Source organism: Mirounga angustirostris, unplaced genomic scaffold, assembly GCF_029215605.1.
Source record: "Mirounga angustirostris isolate CCGP_5_RB_7025 unplaced genomic scaffold, mMirAng1.0.hap1 SCAF_15, whole genome shotgun sequence".
Classification (NCBI taxonomy): Eukaryota; Metazoa; Chordata; class Mammalia; order Carnivora; family Phocidae; genus Mirounga; species Mirounga angustirostris.
Genome location: NW_026991723.1, coordinates 42,156,075 through 42,173,375, shown reverse-complemented (window position 1 = coordinate 42,173,375; position 17,301 = coordinate 42,156,075). Strand labels below are relative to the sequence as shown.

General features: G+C 39.7%; 1 protein-coding gene across 24 annotated transcripts in view; it reads left to right on the top strand.

Moving 5' to 3' along the window:
• Positions 1 to 16,441, top strand: part of BNC2 (basonuclin zinc finger protein 2) — a 433,411-nt gene extending 416,970 nt beyond the window's left edge. For 18 of the 24 annotated variants that reach the window (XM_045882449.3, XM_064579724.1, XM_064579719.1 and 15 more), the window contains one exon: positions 6,422 to 16,441. In XM_045882449.3, coding sequence (XP_045738405.2) covers positions 6,422 to 7,082 — 661 coding nt within the window. In that variant the 3' untranslated portion in view covers positions 7,083 to 16,441. Of the gene's footprint in view, positions 1 to 4,837; positions 4,872 to 6,421 lie in introns of all 24 variants that reach the window. The other 6 variants (XM_064579726.1, XM_064579731.1, XM_064579728.1 and 3 more) reach the window with 5 other exon arrangements.
• The last annotated feature ends 860 nt before the right edge of the window (positions 16,442 to 17,301 follow it).

Genomic DNA, 17,301 nt, shown 5'->3' with positions numbered 1-17,301 from the left:
ACCTGAGCATCCGGCATACGCATTTTCCATCTACCAGTCTGCCTTCCCAAATGCCATTACTACATTAACATTTTTTATGCATTCCACAGCGATGACAAATTGTTTTCTAACTGTAGCACCAGATTTAGTATGCGAAAGACACATTTGCCTCTGCCAACAAACCAATAATTCTCGCTAACATCTTCAGAGTTACAACATTTATAAAGTTGCAAAGTGGAGTAAACAAACCATCTGTTTGGCTTTTCCATATATGTCATGCTTTCTTATTAGCATATTACGATTCATTTAGTAAACAAATTTGGTGATTTCGTTCACGTCAAAGTTAGGTCGGAAGCTTGAAGATGATTAACATTGCTGGGACATGCACATTAATACATTGCATCCTTGGCAAAGTTAAATGGCTTCTCAGGAGAATCGCCCCTTGTTGACAAGATGAGACTGTCAATTTTGTTTGCCTGCCACATTAAGGGCCATGAGGGGATGGTAGGCTCTGAGAGAGGGGAGTCATGTAGGCAGCATAATTCACTGTGAATTGAGAAAAGAAGTCTAATTCTGATAAATGGTCGACCCCAATACATCCTACCTGTTATTACAACAGACGTGCCGTATCTGTGCAGTAAATTAGCTAAACCCCTAAAGAGTTTGGTGGGAGCTTATCTTCAAGTGAATAATTTGAATGTAGAGGGAACTGTCTGCGTGACCAGTATGGATGATTTGTTTTATATTGAAAGAGATTGAAGTGACTGAATTTCATAGTTTTAATTTGCAAGAATTTGCTTAGCTTTTATTTCTTGCATTTCATATGTACTTTTCGGTTTTGTTTTTTTTTTTTTTTTTGAGCATTCACTAAAATTGTACTTTCAGTTTTTGTGTGTGTGAGAGAGCTAGAGATGGTTTTCAGCTCTTCTGGAGAGGGTTTTTAAGTAATAGCCTATAGAACAAATGCTAGTTTTACAGAAACGTGTACTATCAAAAATGTCATTTAACTTGCAGAGCTGTAAGCCTCCTACCATTAATACAAAAATTTTGAGGAGTTAAATACAACAGATAATGTCAGAGCAATCCAGATAAGAAGAGAATTAATGAGGGGCAGAGGTTTCAATTTTCAGTTCTGTGGATTTGGATAGATGATGTACATTTCTGTTCAGGAGTGTTGCTGATTCAGTATCCCACAGTACACTCAAATCTGGCATCTAGATTTTTCTAGAGTGACTATAAATTTATTTCTCTATCCTCATATATGCATACGTATATAAATATATATATATACACACACACACCATATATATGGTATCTGTTATGTATACATCACTGATCATTCTGGACAGTGTAATTTGAGGGTGTGTGTGTGTGTGTGTGTGTGTGTTGAGTGGCAGAGATAAGCAAGAAAAGAAAGATAAAAATTAATCCAATATGGAGCCTCAATTCTGTTTTGCCTGAAATATTATAATATTTATCAAGTATTTTGTTTCACTAAGTTTAGAATGGTTCAAAACTTAGAAAGAATTAAGATTTAGGTATTGAACTTCTCATGTAACCTATGGTCTGATTCACTATTCAGTTTTGACTACTACATTCTGATTTTCTAATTTGGACATGAAACTTTTTCTTTAAAATAAAAAAAAAGTTCCTTCCCTATATATCAAAATCAAAGTTAAAACCTCAAACATTATATTAAGTTGAACTGGGCATTAGAACAAGAGAAACATGAGAAGAGAAATGCCCAGCAAGACTTACTTTTTCTCTTACTTTCTCTCGCTTGTATTTATGCATTTACTTAACTGTGTTTGATGAATTTGGTGTCTTCTATGGTTGCATTAAGGTTTTCTTTCTTTTTTTTAATTGAGATATAATTGACATAAGTAAAATTTTTATTAAAGGAACAAAAAGAGCAGTGGTCCACTTCAGGCCAGTTAGAGTACTTCCACTCAGCATTAACTCAGTGTTAAGTTTGTTTTTATGACCTCCCCTACCCAAGGCTTCATTACTTTTTGCTCTTAAGGATAATCTTAGTTTTCAAAAGGCATTTTGTAAACTCACAGTGTGGAGGGAGTAGGAAAGAGTACAGAGATTCAGAGGAAGCAGTTGTAATTCCAAGCAAGCCCAAGTTATAGGACTGTGTCATGCCTTAATTTATATAGCATTTCTGTGTACCACATTGGGGTATTAATAGAGTCAGAATTACCCTTTGCTGTATTACCACTGTCTTTTCTTTTTTTTTTTTTAAGATTTTATTTATTTATTTGAGAGAGAGAATGAAAGAGAGCACAAGAGCGGGGAGGGTCAGAGGGAGAAGCAGACTCCCTGCCGAGCAGGGAGCCCAATGCGGGACTCGATCCAGGGACTCCAGGATCATGACCTGAGCCGAAGGCAGTCGCTTAACCAACTGAGCCACTCAGGCGCCCCTACCACTGCCTTTTCTTAAGTATTCTGTTACATGCTTCAGTCTTGGGATCATTGTTTTCTCTTCTACAGTGTATTTTGGGAAAAGCTTCTCATGCATATTATTGATTGAAGGCGAGTAAATGTACTTTCAAGTATTTCCTATGTGCAACGTATTCTACTTTACTGCAGGAGACTGGAGGTTGAATGAGATTTAGTTTGTGTTCTTGAAAGTGACCATCTGGGGGCTACATTTTGGACTCCTCTCTTAGTGAGTAGTACTGTCTGTACTCATTAACACCAGATCCCTATTAAGACCAGATCCTTACCCTTTCTGCCTAGGAACTCATCTTCTCTCTCCATCCCAGTCATTTTTTTTTTTCCATGAGAGAAATTTTCCATGAGAGGAAATGCATATCGGCATTTCCTACCTAATCAAAGCAAGCAGAAAGAGCCTTCGTACTGTTTATGATCTTGTATTATATAATAAGTTTGAATATAATCTAGATTTTTGCTAATGATTATCTCTCTCTCTCTCTCTTCTGGAGATAAATATAGTAAGTCCATTTCTAGAAAAGCCATCTCTGTCTCTGAAGAACTCAAAATTGGGTTCCTTCATAGATTCCTCCTTCCACTTACTACATACATCTGCACACTGCTTCCTCTGCTAGGGGTCTTTCTCATATTTCCAACACTCTCTGGCCTTCCTCCCATTTTAGGGTCCTCTTCTCTTCATCTGATGGTCAGTAGGCATGAGTTCTTTCTGTGTCTCTTCCATCTTCCTTCTCTTTTTACCTCTTTGATTTTGCTGATCCAAATAAACTTATAAATTGCTATTAACTCTAGGTCTTTGTATCTCCTCATGAGGACAGGGTTTTATGACAATTAATGGTTTGGATCGACTGATTCCAGAGTCCAACAATAGGTCTTTGTTAAGATCAAGTGCTGCCTTCTGTCTGCTCTGTAGAGGCTGAACCTAACCTCTTGAGGAGCAGGATCAGTACTCTCCAAAGAAATCTGTCTTTCTTCTTTCTCTCCTGCTCTCGCTTTTCCTCTTACCACCCCAACATTACTGTGTGAGTGTTAGAAAATCTCCCAAGCCCGCTACCATGAGGGTAAACGGGCAGACTTTCCCATCCCCACTTCACGTGTTTTGCATATGGTATTTAGGAAGATTATTAAACAAAAATGAAATAGATTAAGAAATGAGCATAAAAGAATCAATTCTCTTGAACTGTGGTTGCATAATGGAAATCGACTACCATGAATGAACCCTTGTACTGAAGTTATGAACAGCAGAGCTAATGCACTGCCCTGAGTTCATCTTTATTATTGCATTACACCTGAATCAATTGATAAAATAACCTTTTTTTTTTAAGCAAGGGATGGCACTTAATTGAATAAAAGTCAATGTAATTATATTAGCAGAGGCCAACAGTACTGCTGACAGCGGAAAAGGGACACTGTTGAACAGAGTGCCAGAGCTGGTCTACACATTTCTGCACATCGTTTGGTTGACAGATATTGAGGGCTGGTACATCATCTAATTAGATTACAGATTTCTATTGCTGTAAGTGAGAAATGAAGAGAAACATCTCTTCCTGGTAACATATCAGTAGAGATGTGTAATTTCACAAGTCATCTCAGGAAAGAAGTGTCCATCTGGGTGATCAGTGTGTCCTTTTGTCAATGTTAATTTATTCTTCTTTATTCAATGTGTCTTGATGTGACTGCTATGTGTCTGCTATTTTCTCAGCAGTGAATCTAGGAAGTGGTAACTGCAGATGTGTGAGGAGCAACAGAGTTCTAGATTACAGTCATCACAAAATGTGTGCTTGTGAAATTAAGAAAGTGGGGAGGGTGTTAGAAATAATAAACAGATGGGTAGGATTTCGTGGGCTACTTACGGTTGGCAGATTGTTTAATCAATAGAGTAAGAGTACGCAGTGTAACTCTGTTTCCACGTTCTTCTAATAACTCTGGGGGCGTCATGCCCGCATGTCAGGGTAGAGACCGCTCAGTAGGCATTGCCTGCACTCTGCTTTGCAACCTGCACTTGTAGTCATCTGCCATCTGACACCAAGGAAACAGGGAGCAACAGTGTCAGGGCAGGGACTGTGGGGGCAACTTCTGTTTATCACTCACATACTCGCACCCTGCATGCATCTGTGTAGAACTCATTTATGGAAAATAATGATGCTGTGAATTTGGTTTATCTTAATTCAATTTATGATTTTTGGATTATACAGTTGATCTGAAAATCATCAAGACAGCATATGAGGTGATCTCTTATGACAGAAAATGATTTTGTGATCAGAACATTTTAAATCCCTATTTTATTGTTTAAGTTTTTTTTAAACCAGATGTCTAGAATGTGAATTTGTTTTCTCTCTCTCTCTTTTTCTCTCTCTTTCTCTCTCTCTCTCATTCTTGCTTTCTTTTGTGATCGATTTAGCAAAAGATTAGAAAGCTGATCTTATTATCACAAGGTAAGCTCAGCCTTCCTAAGTGCAGTGTGGAGAGGGCTGCTCCCCTCTGCCCCTTAACACCCGGAGTGCTATATATTGTCTTGTGTGGAAAGGTGGAGAAGTCTTTCCTACCTTTCTTGTCTCTGAGGCACATACCTCTCAACCATCTCTAAGAAATTAGCCATGCTTGTCACCAAATGGAGTGACTCATTTTGGTCTTCCATACGTTTTAATTATAATCAGGAGGTCTGTTGAATGTTATACTGGCCATTCTAGGTTATTTCTATTATCACAATTACTTTTTCAAGATGTAGAGCTTCTGCCATTATCGAGAAGCTCTTATGTATCTGTGTATTTATTTATTGGTTTATTTTTTGGAAGGGTAGGCTTCAATTTAGGTACTTGTCAAACATGTGAGCCTTTGCAGGTGGAGAGAGGTATATGCCCAAGGGCACTTTAAAAATAAATGGGGGATGTAAATACAAAGGCAATGTTTTCAGATAGATAATAACATATTAGGCTTTGTAAATCATGACATCCTTATGGATGCTGTGGGACAAATCCTATCTTTTTTTTTTTTTTTTTAAACACAAGCAAAGCCCTCACTAAAAGTTTTGCTTGTCTAAGAAGTACAGATTCCAGTTGTTAAAAAAGGGGGACCATATATTGTGCTTGATTTGGGGGGTATTTATTGTGTGTTTTCTTTTTTGTCCCTTTTGGGTTTTTTCTGTTGTTTAGCGTGATTTTTTTAAAGGGTGGGTGTTTTTATTTTAAAAAACAATTTCTATTTTTCAGGCTTTGTTTTAAAGGATTAAATTTTAAAAGTCAAATTACTTGATGAAAGCATTTTCAACTCTAAAATGCAGCAGCTTCTGAAAATGACGCGTAGTTTACTAGTAGATTAGTTGAGATCCCAAATTATTCTGAGGAAAGGGATTTATGATACAGTCTGTAACCCTATTTCAAATTGCTAATCTATAAAACTAAATTTTTTCCTTCCTAGAACATGAAGTATAGAAAGGCAAGGGAGAAGATGTCATTATGTTTTAAAGTTAAACTGAAATTATCTAAACCATTTACTTTTTTAAAAATTGATCTTTTTTATACCTCTAAATGAAGTGTTGTAGGCAAAAAAGGGCTTTTTTTTTTTAGGTGTAAATTCAAATTATTCAGTTTAGACAAGCAGCAAGTTTCCATTCTTTTATCCTGTTTAATATATATTCTGACATCTCTGCTGTGAGATTCTGTGCAGCTGATGCTGCTACCTAGTAGAGCTAACAATATCATTGAGAAAAAGGTGCATGGGTTTGCATTCATTCTACCATTGAAGAATTTTACTCTTATAAAAATTATGTTAATGAAAAGCTCCCCTTATTTGCACTCCCCACCACCACTTATTCCCAAATCCTGAGGATGTAGGGCAATGTTTGCTTTTATAATGGTGCAATTAGCAATGAATGTGCTTATTTAATGCCTGGTGGAAGCTGAATCAATTTTAAAATGTTCTCCTTTTTCTCACCCCTCCCCACACCCTGTACACCTCTCCCCCCCCTTCCCTCTTGTTTTCCTAGACACAGTGCCAACATAAACCTGCATCGCAAACTGTTGACCAAAGAACTCGATGACATGGGCCTGGACTCAGCGCAGCCCTCCCTTAGCAAGGACCTCCGGGATGAATTTTTGATGAAGATCTATGGTGCCCAGCACCCGTTGGGGCTCGATGTCAGGGAAGACGCCTCCTCTCCCGCAGGGACTGAAGACTCCCACCTGAATGGGTACGGGAGAGGCATGGCGGAGGACTACATGGTCCTTGACCTGAGCACCACCTCCAGTCTCCAGTCCAGCAGCAGCATCCATTCCTCCCGAGAATCCGACGCAGGCAGCGACGAGGGCATTCTTCTCGACGACATTGACGGGGCGAGTGACAGTGGGGAGTCGGCACACAAGGCCGAGGCCCCTGCCCTCCCTGGCAGTCTAGGGCCCGAAGTTCCAGGATCTCTGATGTTCAACAGCTTGTCCGGGAGCAATGGTGGGATCATGTGCAACATTTGTCACAAAATGTACAGCAACAAGGGGACCCTGAGAGTGCACTACAAAACTGTGCATTTGCGAGAAATGCACAAGTGCAAAGTCCCTGGTTGCAATATGATGTTTTCCTCTGTGCGAAGCCGAAACCGGCACAGTCAGAACCCTAATCTCCACAAAAACATTCCCTTCACTTCCGTCGATTAGTCTCAGAACGGACATTACAAATGCCAGCTCTCACCAGATGGCCTACGTATTTGAACTGCCATAGTCCATGTGTGCTTGTGTACTTGGCGTGTGTATGTGTGTGTGTGTGTGTGTACATGTATGCCTCTGTGTCTACATATACACACACACACACACACACATCTTTTTAGATATAAAAAGATAAACACTAGGTGCTTTTGAAAATTGTTTTCTTTTTCCTTTATAGTTTTGGGAAAGGGGTGGGATCTTTAATTTGGGGGTGAAAACAAAGTACCCTTAAAACACACATACACACACACATACACACATAAAGTGTGCAACTAGCCCAAATTCTGAAAGAATAAGAATTCTTGGTCCTCTCCAGAGGGACAATTTGTTGTATCCATGACTATTGCCTGCAAAAAAAAATAAAGGGAAAAAAAAAAAAAACAAAAAAGGAACTTCTTATAGTTGTCTTTTGTGAACTTTAAGGTTTTGAGAGAATCTTCAATTAAAGCATGGCAGATTCACCTGTAAATATTTAGCCTTGAGAGGCCAATGATGTAAAGCAATTGTATTGATGGTGTTTAACTCTTTTGTTTAATTTTTACAGTTACATCCAGCTGTTAGATATGCAGGAGAAAAATAGTTTGCTGGCTAGCTCTATTCATTTATGTTAGCATTAATGCACATTTTTTTTTAAAAAAAAAAAACATGGTCTTGTTTTTACTACCTGCTAGATATAGTGATAAAGAGGTGCTGGCATGCTTTACAGCACAGATCGGATTTTTTAAAATGTCCTGTACTAGTACATAAATCCAGTCATGCACTTTTTTTCATACACTACAAGGGGATGTGTAATATCCATGCTTCTTTTTTATCCTTAAACTATTGCCATACTTCAAGTAAGTGTCTTTTTAAAAAAATTCACTTGTATAAAAATGGTCTGGTCAGTATAGGGCACAAATGCCAAACAAAAGTATTAGTGTTAACACAAAACTGCCAACTTTGCACAAGTTTCCAGAAAAGAAAATACAATTAGTCACTCAACATAACCACAGGCCAATTTGTCGGCCACCAGAAAACCGCTTTAAAAAAAGAACACTTGGTGATTCTTTCAAGTGCTGAATGTTATTAGAATCAACATTGCATCCTTCTTTGCTTATATGTTAAGTTACATAAAAGGAAAACACAATTATGTGGTGTGAAACAGCCAAGGCATTTACTCTTCAGAGGCAGGATAATATTTCAGGATACAAAAGCCCAAATTACTGACTGTGGAACGAAGCTGAATATGTAAAAGTGTTGAACACTCATTTCCAAGGACCTAACCCTTCTCCTTTAAAAAGAAAGAAGTCTGCACTGGGTTGGTCTGTTGTATGGCTGTCTAATTTGTTGCAAGTTCTGCAGTAGTCCTATGATTCAGGCCTGTTTGATAGACAAAATCAAAAGACATTTCACAGTGGCAGTACTTGGAAGCTTTGAAAACATGTGCTGAACTTGAATTGAGCAACACTCCTTTCTGAAAAGCCAGACGAAGGGGGGTTTAAAATAGGATCTCTCACTGTTGAGTGTTTTGTGTTTCCCCACATGATTTGTCAGAGAGAAATGAAAGCAAGCCTGAAACCAAGCAATTGAGAGTGAGAACGAGGGGGAGACGATTCTCCAAACCTTTTTTGTTTTTGTTTTGTTTTGTTTCCGATGTTTACACATGTTGCCTGAGCTGGTTAACCACATGGGCAGCCCTCAGCTACCACAACATACTGACTAAATGATGATATTTACTCAAGTTCAGTCTGCAGCCAAAACCATTAGGACGTGCATTGCAGACTGTGTTTTGTTGTCTGTTTTTTTCTTTTTTTTTTTTTAAGTGGAGGGGGGGAAAGACAGATAAACAAGGAATATTTTGTCTAACAGTACACAATAATTTAAAGAGAATGTATTTCTTTTCTGCATTTAATGGCCTCAAACATTTCTCTCATCGGTCTCAAAGTTAGAAATACCCCCTTTGTTTGAACTTTGCATGTTGTTTCCATTTTTCATATGTTTTGTAATTATTTTTTCTATGTTCACATCAGCATTCACTTCCGTTAAATTTGCCAAAGGAAACTGTTAATATGTTTCTGTTGTTGTTATTATTCCTGTAGGATTTATTGTACCTCACAGTATTTATTGTTTCCAAAAATAAGCATCATTAGTTGAGGATTCAGTATTTTTATTTGTAAAAATTTCAGAAACAATAGATTCTTAAAGATAAGCTAGACTTGTCTAGAAGCTTCATCTTTTCATCTCCTTCAGAGGATGCTATGGGGCTCGTTTAATTCATTTGTTCGCCAGTGAGGAAAGACCAAAAGTATTCGCAGTACAAAAGAAACCATATCAAACACTATGTTAAATGACAAATGTTTACGGTAAAAAGCTGAGGAATTAGTAATAACCATTTTTGTTTTCTTGTACCTTTGAATTCCCCAAAGTCTTAATTGCTTTATTTTGGTGTTGTGTTAAATTGAATAGACAGATGTTTTCCTTTGTTTTATACCATATAAGACTATGTACAGTATGTTTGTGAAAAATTGAACTAGAATAATGAAAGTTTGTTTGCAAACCTTTTGGTCCTCTTAGCATTCTCTGTGTTGCGCTGTTGGCCCACTACCAAATGATTCGAGTCAAAAAGGGTGGAAAAAATATTTTTTAGTATCCCAACAAAAGATTAGGGAAACACTGGCTTTGGATTGTGATAGACTGAATTACACCTAGTTTTATGAAAATAACACATTTTTATTTCAGTGATATTTAAAAAGTTACTCTCTTGGTTGAGATACTAGAACTCATCTTGTACAGAATCAATGTTTAGTCTGTTTAACTTAATGTCAACTAAAAGGTCAAATAGCCCTAGTGAGTGAATTACATAGCTGTCAGCAGGTCACATCAGCAAATGAGCCAGGCTTAGAACAAATGTTTGTTACTTGCCACAAACTGGGCTAATGTGAATAGCCAGTTAGAACAGTCCAGAAGCAATGAGATTCTCAAGGTAGAATTTCCCTTGCTCGGAAACATGAATGTGTTCGCCTGAGATTTATCAGAGAAATGGCCATGAGTCCTGGACAACTGGCTCTTATTTTTAAGTGTCTCCCCTATATGCTACTACTTTTGCGCCTCAAGTGCCCAAATGTTATGGTGGCCTTCTAAATGGGTGAATAACACTTTCCAGTATAAAGCCTATTTGCTTAAAAAGGGACCGGGGGAGTGGATGGAAGCGAAGTGGTACATAAAGTGTAACATTATGAAATGCACAGTGCTTCCTGTCCCAAAGTGTTGCTTGTTCTTGGGTGTGTGCCTGAGTGCAGTGTTTTGACTTAACTGTAAATCTAGTTAGGACGGTGATCCCAAGGCTTATTTGCAAACGGGAAGGAAAAAGAGACCAGCATTTTAATCATTGGGCCCTTCGTCTTTGTCCATTTCTACTCATTTGTTTTTTCATAGGAGTTTTCTATTGTGTAACAGTTTCTCTCGAGCTGCATCCATTCTGTGCTGCTGAAAATTAATAGCGATGCAGATTTTCATCCAAGGAGCTTTTTCGCATTTGATTGATTTTAACCACAGTTTTGTCACAGGTAGAAAATGAGGCAGTATTATTAATGTGCATGTTCACTAGCTGATGTTGAAACTTACTGTTCTGATCATTTTAAACTATGTTTTTGTACATATCAGAAAGGCTTAGTCTGCTTTAGAGAATATCTGCATGCTGTGGAGGAGGACGACAAAGGGCAAGGGAAAGGATAGATGATAAGTAATTTGGTTTTAAAAATGTGATTAAAAAGCTTGACATTCTTTGTTCTGCTATTAATTGTATTGAGATAAGTCAACGCAATGTAATGCATCTCAGATCTTAGTCTAGCTGTCCAGTTCAGCCTGATGCCTTTTAAAGGTTTGAAGGTATTAATGTTTTGCTTCTCAACGTGACAAACATCTTTTTTGCAAATGTTTTTAGCACAATGGTGCCACTGTCCTTGTAGTGTGATTTCTTTGGTCATGACTTTCCAGGCCCTTCCAGTAAGAGGAGAAAGACACCTAACTGGTTAACAGCCCTGTTAGTGTATACATTGCTCTTAAAAAAAAAAACAAAAAAAAAAACTTTGAATATACTAAGAATAGGCTGTTGTTCCAGAGGCATTCTCCCCATTTTACTCAGGAGAAACCAAGCATTAGATTCCCACCAAATAAAAAGTGACCTTTTGTTCCCCTCCCTACGTACACACCCCAGATGTGTACCAAGCAAATGAGAATGGGGGCCACTGGCAATTAAAACATAAAAAAACCAGTAACCAGAGTGGGGTGGACATTCTGCTAACTGCTAACAGTTGACCTGAGCAGTCCTAACTTGTACTCGGTCTGTTAGTGTTGGATTGGATTGACTAACAGAGTAAATAAAACTCAGCTGTAATAAGACACACTACATCTGCTATCATAAAGAAACAAATCATCCAGAAGAAACTTTCTTTTATCCCCCGGACACACTCCTTAACTTTTAAACAATTACAATAAATTTCATTCTTTAAAAACTTGGAACATTTAAATTAGAGGATGTTGCTTCTCCCTCCCATGCTTTGTCTTTTAATGGGAAGGGTCTAAATGTGTAAGGAGGGCGATGAAAGGCAGGTGTCAAAAAGACTGGAGGGAATGAGTTTTTCCAAAAGCAGAGCAAGGGATACTAAGTAGGGGATTGGTACCTGCCCCGGTCTGGGGTAGCTAGAAAAGAAAATAGTGAATGAACTCGAAGTGTTTGTGCAAAAGAAAGGTCTGGTACAATTGTGCCTAGGAGCAGGCGAGAGCATATTGATGCACCATCCCGAAGAGCTCCCTATGACCAGGTGCCCCACGGCACCCCAGTCTGAGGAACAGGGGAAAGCAAACACAACTGTGTGGAATAACAGGTTCCTTAATGGGTCAGAAGAGCCAACAAGGGCAGTTGTGGGGGTTTTTTCTTTGTTTTTGGTTTTGTTTTGTGGGTGGGAAGTGATGCTGGAGTCCCTTAGGGAAGCAAAGAGATGTGATGGGTCACCTAGGTTATAGAAAAGGCTGGTGGTCAAACTGAGCTCTTAAATGTATTTTCTCCATCATGACTTTTGCTTGCCCCTGTAGCCATGATGGTAATGCCACTTGGCCAAAGACTTCTTGATCAAAATGTGAGCTCATTTACCTTCCTGTGAAGCATAAAAGTAACTTTTCTGTTTTCATGTTTTCCCTCAAAGCTAAACATGTGGCAGTCTTCCTCGTATTAGAATTAAGACCATATCTGATGTGTCTCAGACTCATTTCCCTATTCCCTGTAGTTGGAGAGTTGCTCCCCATATATGGTAACTTGCAATTAGTGTTTATAAACCCAGCTGTAAAACTGACGGCTGAATTAGTCTACATCACTCTGGCCCAAACACCCATCTTTCCTTGTGCCCTTCTTTCCATATCTTGCCCAAGATGATGCTTGTGGTCATGCGGCAATAACTGGACATCAGATACTGTCTTTGGGCATTTGTTGAAAACTCCAAATGCCTAATAAAGGGTTGGTTCTTTTAATGAGCATTTTTACAAGTACACCAAATTGGATCAGCATTATTGTTCATTATAATGCTATATATATTTTTTTGAAACAACATTCTATAGTTATTATAAAACATCCTTATTCTTTTCTAAAGTGTTATTGTAAATTCATTTGACCTTTACTGCAAAAAAAAAAATCTTTTCTATATAAAATATCAAGACAAGGCTCAGTTTGTAACAAATAGTGGACCATTACAAAAGAGGAAAGGAAAAAGCTGGGACTGAGCAGCAAGAAGCTTCAGTTCAATTTCACCTCATATCTTTCTAATAACTTACTTGTCACTTTATTACCTTCCAGTAATGTGAATGCTGCTGACAAGACTGTCACACTAACAGCAGACAACACCCTCTCTGCTTCAGCCCCAGCTCTCCTGGCTACTTATTGCCCTGGCCCTGAAGGGACACAAACTAATAGTGTGCTTTCCAGTTCAGCACTTGGCCATCAAATATAAAAGGATGCGTAATTGCCTGTTTATCCCTTGTGAAGGGGAAATGGAGTACAAGGGCTCAGCTTTCCCACTGAGTTCCCTGATGTACACACACAGTCACAATTCTCTCTCTCTTTCTCCTTCCCCCTCCCTCTCCCTCCCCTCCTCTTCCTCTTCCTCTTCCTTCTTGCTTCTCTCCCTCCCCTCCCAACATACAAGTGCATGCGCGTGCACACACACACACACACACCTAATAAGCTGCGTCTTTGGTAAGCCCAAGGCTGCCTCTCCGATGCCCTCTCCAGCTATTAAGTGGACAGTAACAAGATGACTTCTTAAAGGGTCAGCAGAGAGACCCTGTGACAGCATTCTTTGTGTCTTTAGAAACTTAAGTATTGCAATTCCATGCCCACTCATTTAAGGAGTACTGGGTGTGGCCCCCCATAGCTGGAGCAAAATTTCCCACAAGTCAGTGGCAGAGCAGAATTAGATCACCCCATATTTTGGAAGGAAAGCATTATGATACTTTCCTTTCCCTTCCAAAAGTGCATATGTTGGAGACAAACTGGTTGTGCATGGTGGTAAAAAGTTGCTGTTGTTTTAGCTTTGGCAGCCAACCACGGGTCTAAATGCAAGCAAGTACCTTGAAATGACCACCTCGGAATCCATAGTGTAACACAACAGCTTAACCTTGATTTTGTGAGACTGGACTGACAATCTAAAAAAAAGTGGGGGGGGGGGAGGTGATGGGACTTTTTACTTTAATCACTAAAACAGGAACTACCCTATATGTAAAAGGTAAATTCTCCACTTTGGGAGAATTTTGATAACTACAAGTATAGTGAGCTTTACAGACTCAAGTGACGAGGGGGCAAAAGGTACAAAGGAGGAACACACGAAAATATTGTATTCCAAAATACCTTGAGCCCGAATTACGTGTAGGTGGTGGTTGCTGTTCTTGTTTAGTGAACTGTTTTGACCTGCTTGATAATGGTTGGAAAGTGGCTAGGTAGTGACTAAGTGAAGCGCAAGATCGATTTGTACTTCCTCTCTAAGGAGCCCGAGGACTCCGTGCCTCCTCCCCACCCTCTGGTAGCAGGTGTGACAGAAGTTGCTGACACCCGCCCCCCCCCCCCCGCCCCCGGGAACAGTCACATGGCAAATGTATTTGTCAAACAAAGGAGATGCGTGCAAATGTCATCTTTGATGTGGACTTTTGGAGAGAGAAAAGCAGGAGACTTAGACATAGAAAGCTTAACAGGTCTTTGTTGACAAATTTGTGCGAAATAATTTCATTAGCCCGTCTGAGGACCGGGAAGAAAAGCACTTTGAGCGAGGATTCTTGGGGTCAGAGAAAAAGCAGTTGGCTTGATGTTGTTTAAGTTCCACCAGTATGTATATATTACAATCATTTATCAAACATATTAATAGAATCTTAAATGAATTAAAAACTCGGTTGCCAAAATTGCACAGAATCTGCTAATACTAGCTTTCCCCCTTGAAATAACAGGGATGCTTGAGGACATTTCTAATGTTTTGGGTTTTTTTAAGTTTCATTAAAAAAAAAAATCTTTGAAGGGAAGGAAGAGCAGAAAGAGGTATTTTAACAAAAATGGAGAGAAGTAGATAGTATAAAAATATATTTCTTGAAGAGAGAGAGTATCTAAGTGCTATACCAAGACTTTATAAGGCTTCCTGTTGCCAAATGTGATGTTGAAACAATGCACAACGAAGATAGCGAATCAATCCATTATTAACCGGCTCCGCCCACTTCCGTTGCGGAACTCGAGGATTGAGAGGTGACCCTGGGGAGCCCCTGGATATGTGGGAGAGCCCCTCTCACCTGGTCCTGCAAGCGTTTTCCAGAAGAGGAGGGAGAAACCCCCAGGCCTCTTGGTAGTCCCCGTGCAAGGGGAGCCCCCTGCCTGCCTTTGCCAGGCGAGGACACAAAGCTTCCCCGCCCCGTGAGACTCAGTGCGGTAGCCAGGAGAAGCATTGATTCCCGAGGTATGATGCTCCTGAACTCCCAGACAATGTGCTGAGTTAACAGGTTCACTTGAGATGTATAAACCAAGGTTGATTGTTTTTTGTTTTTTGTCTGTTTGTTTGTTTGTTTTTCATCTAGTACTCAATTTGGAGCGTTTTTGCATGTCTCTGTACAGAGTAATCCATTCCTCTCATTGCCTATCTTAATCTCCCTTGACTTTTCCATTATCCTCCACTGCCGCCCTTTGCTCTCCTTCTGATCTCACCTACCCCTTAAAAAAAAAATCTTTTCTGAAGCAAGAAGGTAGAACACTCCCTCCTTCGTCCTGATTTTGATCATTTCGGAAACGTGTGTGTTCTACCCTGTCCAGGGTTTACATAACATGAATTAAGCGAATGAGATGTTTTAGTATTATGTATTAACCTGATATGACTATCTAAGATTTATAATGTATGGTGCACTCTCTTTCCTGTGCAAACTTTGGTTCAGCTGCCCTGCAGAGAAATCTTACCATTTTCCTACCAGTGCCAGTAAAAAACGAAGTGCAGGAGAGCTAAATGTGGGTACATGGAGGTCAGAGGGTCAAGGAAGGTCAAGGAACCAAAAGGAGACTTTGGTCTGAGGCCACCTGGGCCCTTCCTCAAAGCTGGAGGCAAGCTGAGGCTCTGGGAAGGAAAGCTCTCTGTTCTCCCCTGCAGATCAAGGGCTAGTCCTTCCAGAACTAGCAAGATCCTTCACACAGTTGGGAGAACACGTAACTTTCTAATCCACCCCAAGCCCACCGGTGTGTCTCGATAACAAAAACATTTGACTCGACCTGCATATTTGACAGCAAAAGTGGCCAAGGGAATTGAAGTATCTTGAGGAAAAGGAATTTTCACCAAGATAGGTCCTCTCCGTCCCCCAGAGTTTGGGGGGTCTGGGCTTTTCTTTTTGTTTATGTTGTTCTCATCTACATTAAACCAGTCTCTTCTGCTAAAGCCTGTCACAGAGCCAAAGCCTGTGCTCCACACGGTAGCTGCACCCAGGGACGGGGACGGCTTGCATCCCTCCCATGTAATACTCGCGACGTCGGTAGCTTCAGAAATACTGTATGTACCTTGAACAAGGGTTTTGTTGCTGTTTTGTTTTGTTTTGCTTTTTGGTTTGTTTTGATCAGTAGTCTAAGGGAATTAAAAGTTTTTTTATTTGCTATTTCCTTTGTTGTATTTTCTGTACTATAACTGTCTACAGTATGTCTTTTGCATAAAATGCATAAGGGTTTGGGGATGTAAATGGAATTTTATTCATATTTTGTCCAAATACCTCTTGTAATTTGTATCAGAATTCTTGTACAATTTTTATATTAAAGATTTATCAGTCACTGACCTCTTCTTACCTTCTTGATTTGAAGAAACTCAACAAACTCCAATAGACCTTTACAAAATACACTTAGTAACGCTTCGGCTCACATGGTAATTCACCCTACTGAAGTACACTTGTTGTATAACTCAGAGTCAGTCTCCTGTTTGGACTGAATCCTGGTATTACTGAATACTCTCCTTAGGAAGATCAAACCCATCTCTTGCTCAGATGGCGAAGCTGAGTCAGAGCGATCAAGATTCTAGCCAGTCCCGACAGAGCCCAGCAAACATTGCTCAGAGTCTTCCTTACCAAAGCCATCCTTTGAGGGACGACTTCTGTGTCTCTCCAGAATTCCTGTCCCCCACCAAAGCCCTTTGCCCAAGCTCTTTTTAGGAAAGAAAGACCAAAGGAAGAACTTAGGTATCTTTGCCGCTTAGCTGTCTACAAATACATTGTCTTCGCTCCCCTGCCCTTTGAAATTTGTGGACCATAGCCAACAGGATGATGACTATATATTTTGTTTTCAGACTAAATGCTTATGTTTCAGTTTATATTCCCCGGGCAGTGGTTTTATGCAGCCTGTGCTTGTTATAATCTAGAAATAAAACTAGCAGAAGGACAGTTGTCCTAATCAGTGACATTTCCTCCTCCTGTCATCCTGCTTGAGGGACAAGGGGAAGAAGCATATAGAAGGTGCTTTTGACTCAGCATTGTTTACTATCACCCCCACCTCTTAGCTAAAAAGGTGGCTACCCCATACTAACTTTTCCTGCAGTGTCCTTTCCAAGCTGTCATTTTTCTGTTCTCCATCCCTAGCGCTGGACTTGCCCATCTCCCCAGCTTGTCGCACCCACTGCACCGCCCGGCGCATCGCCAGGGAAAT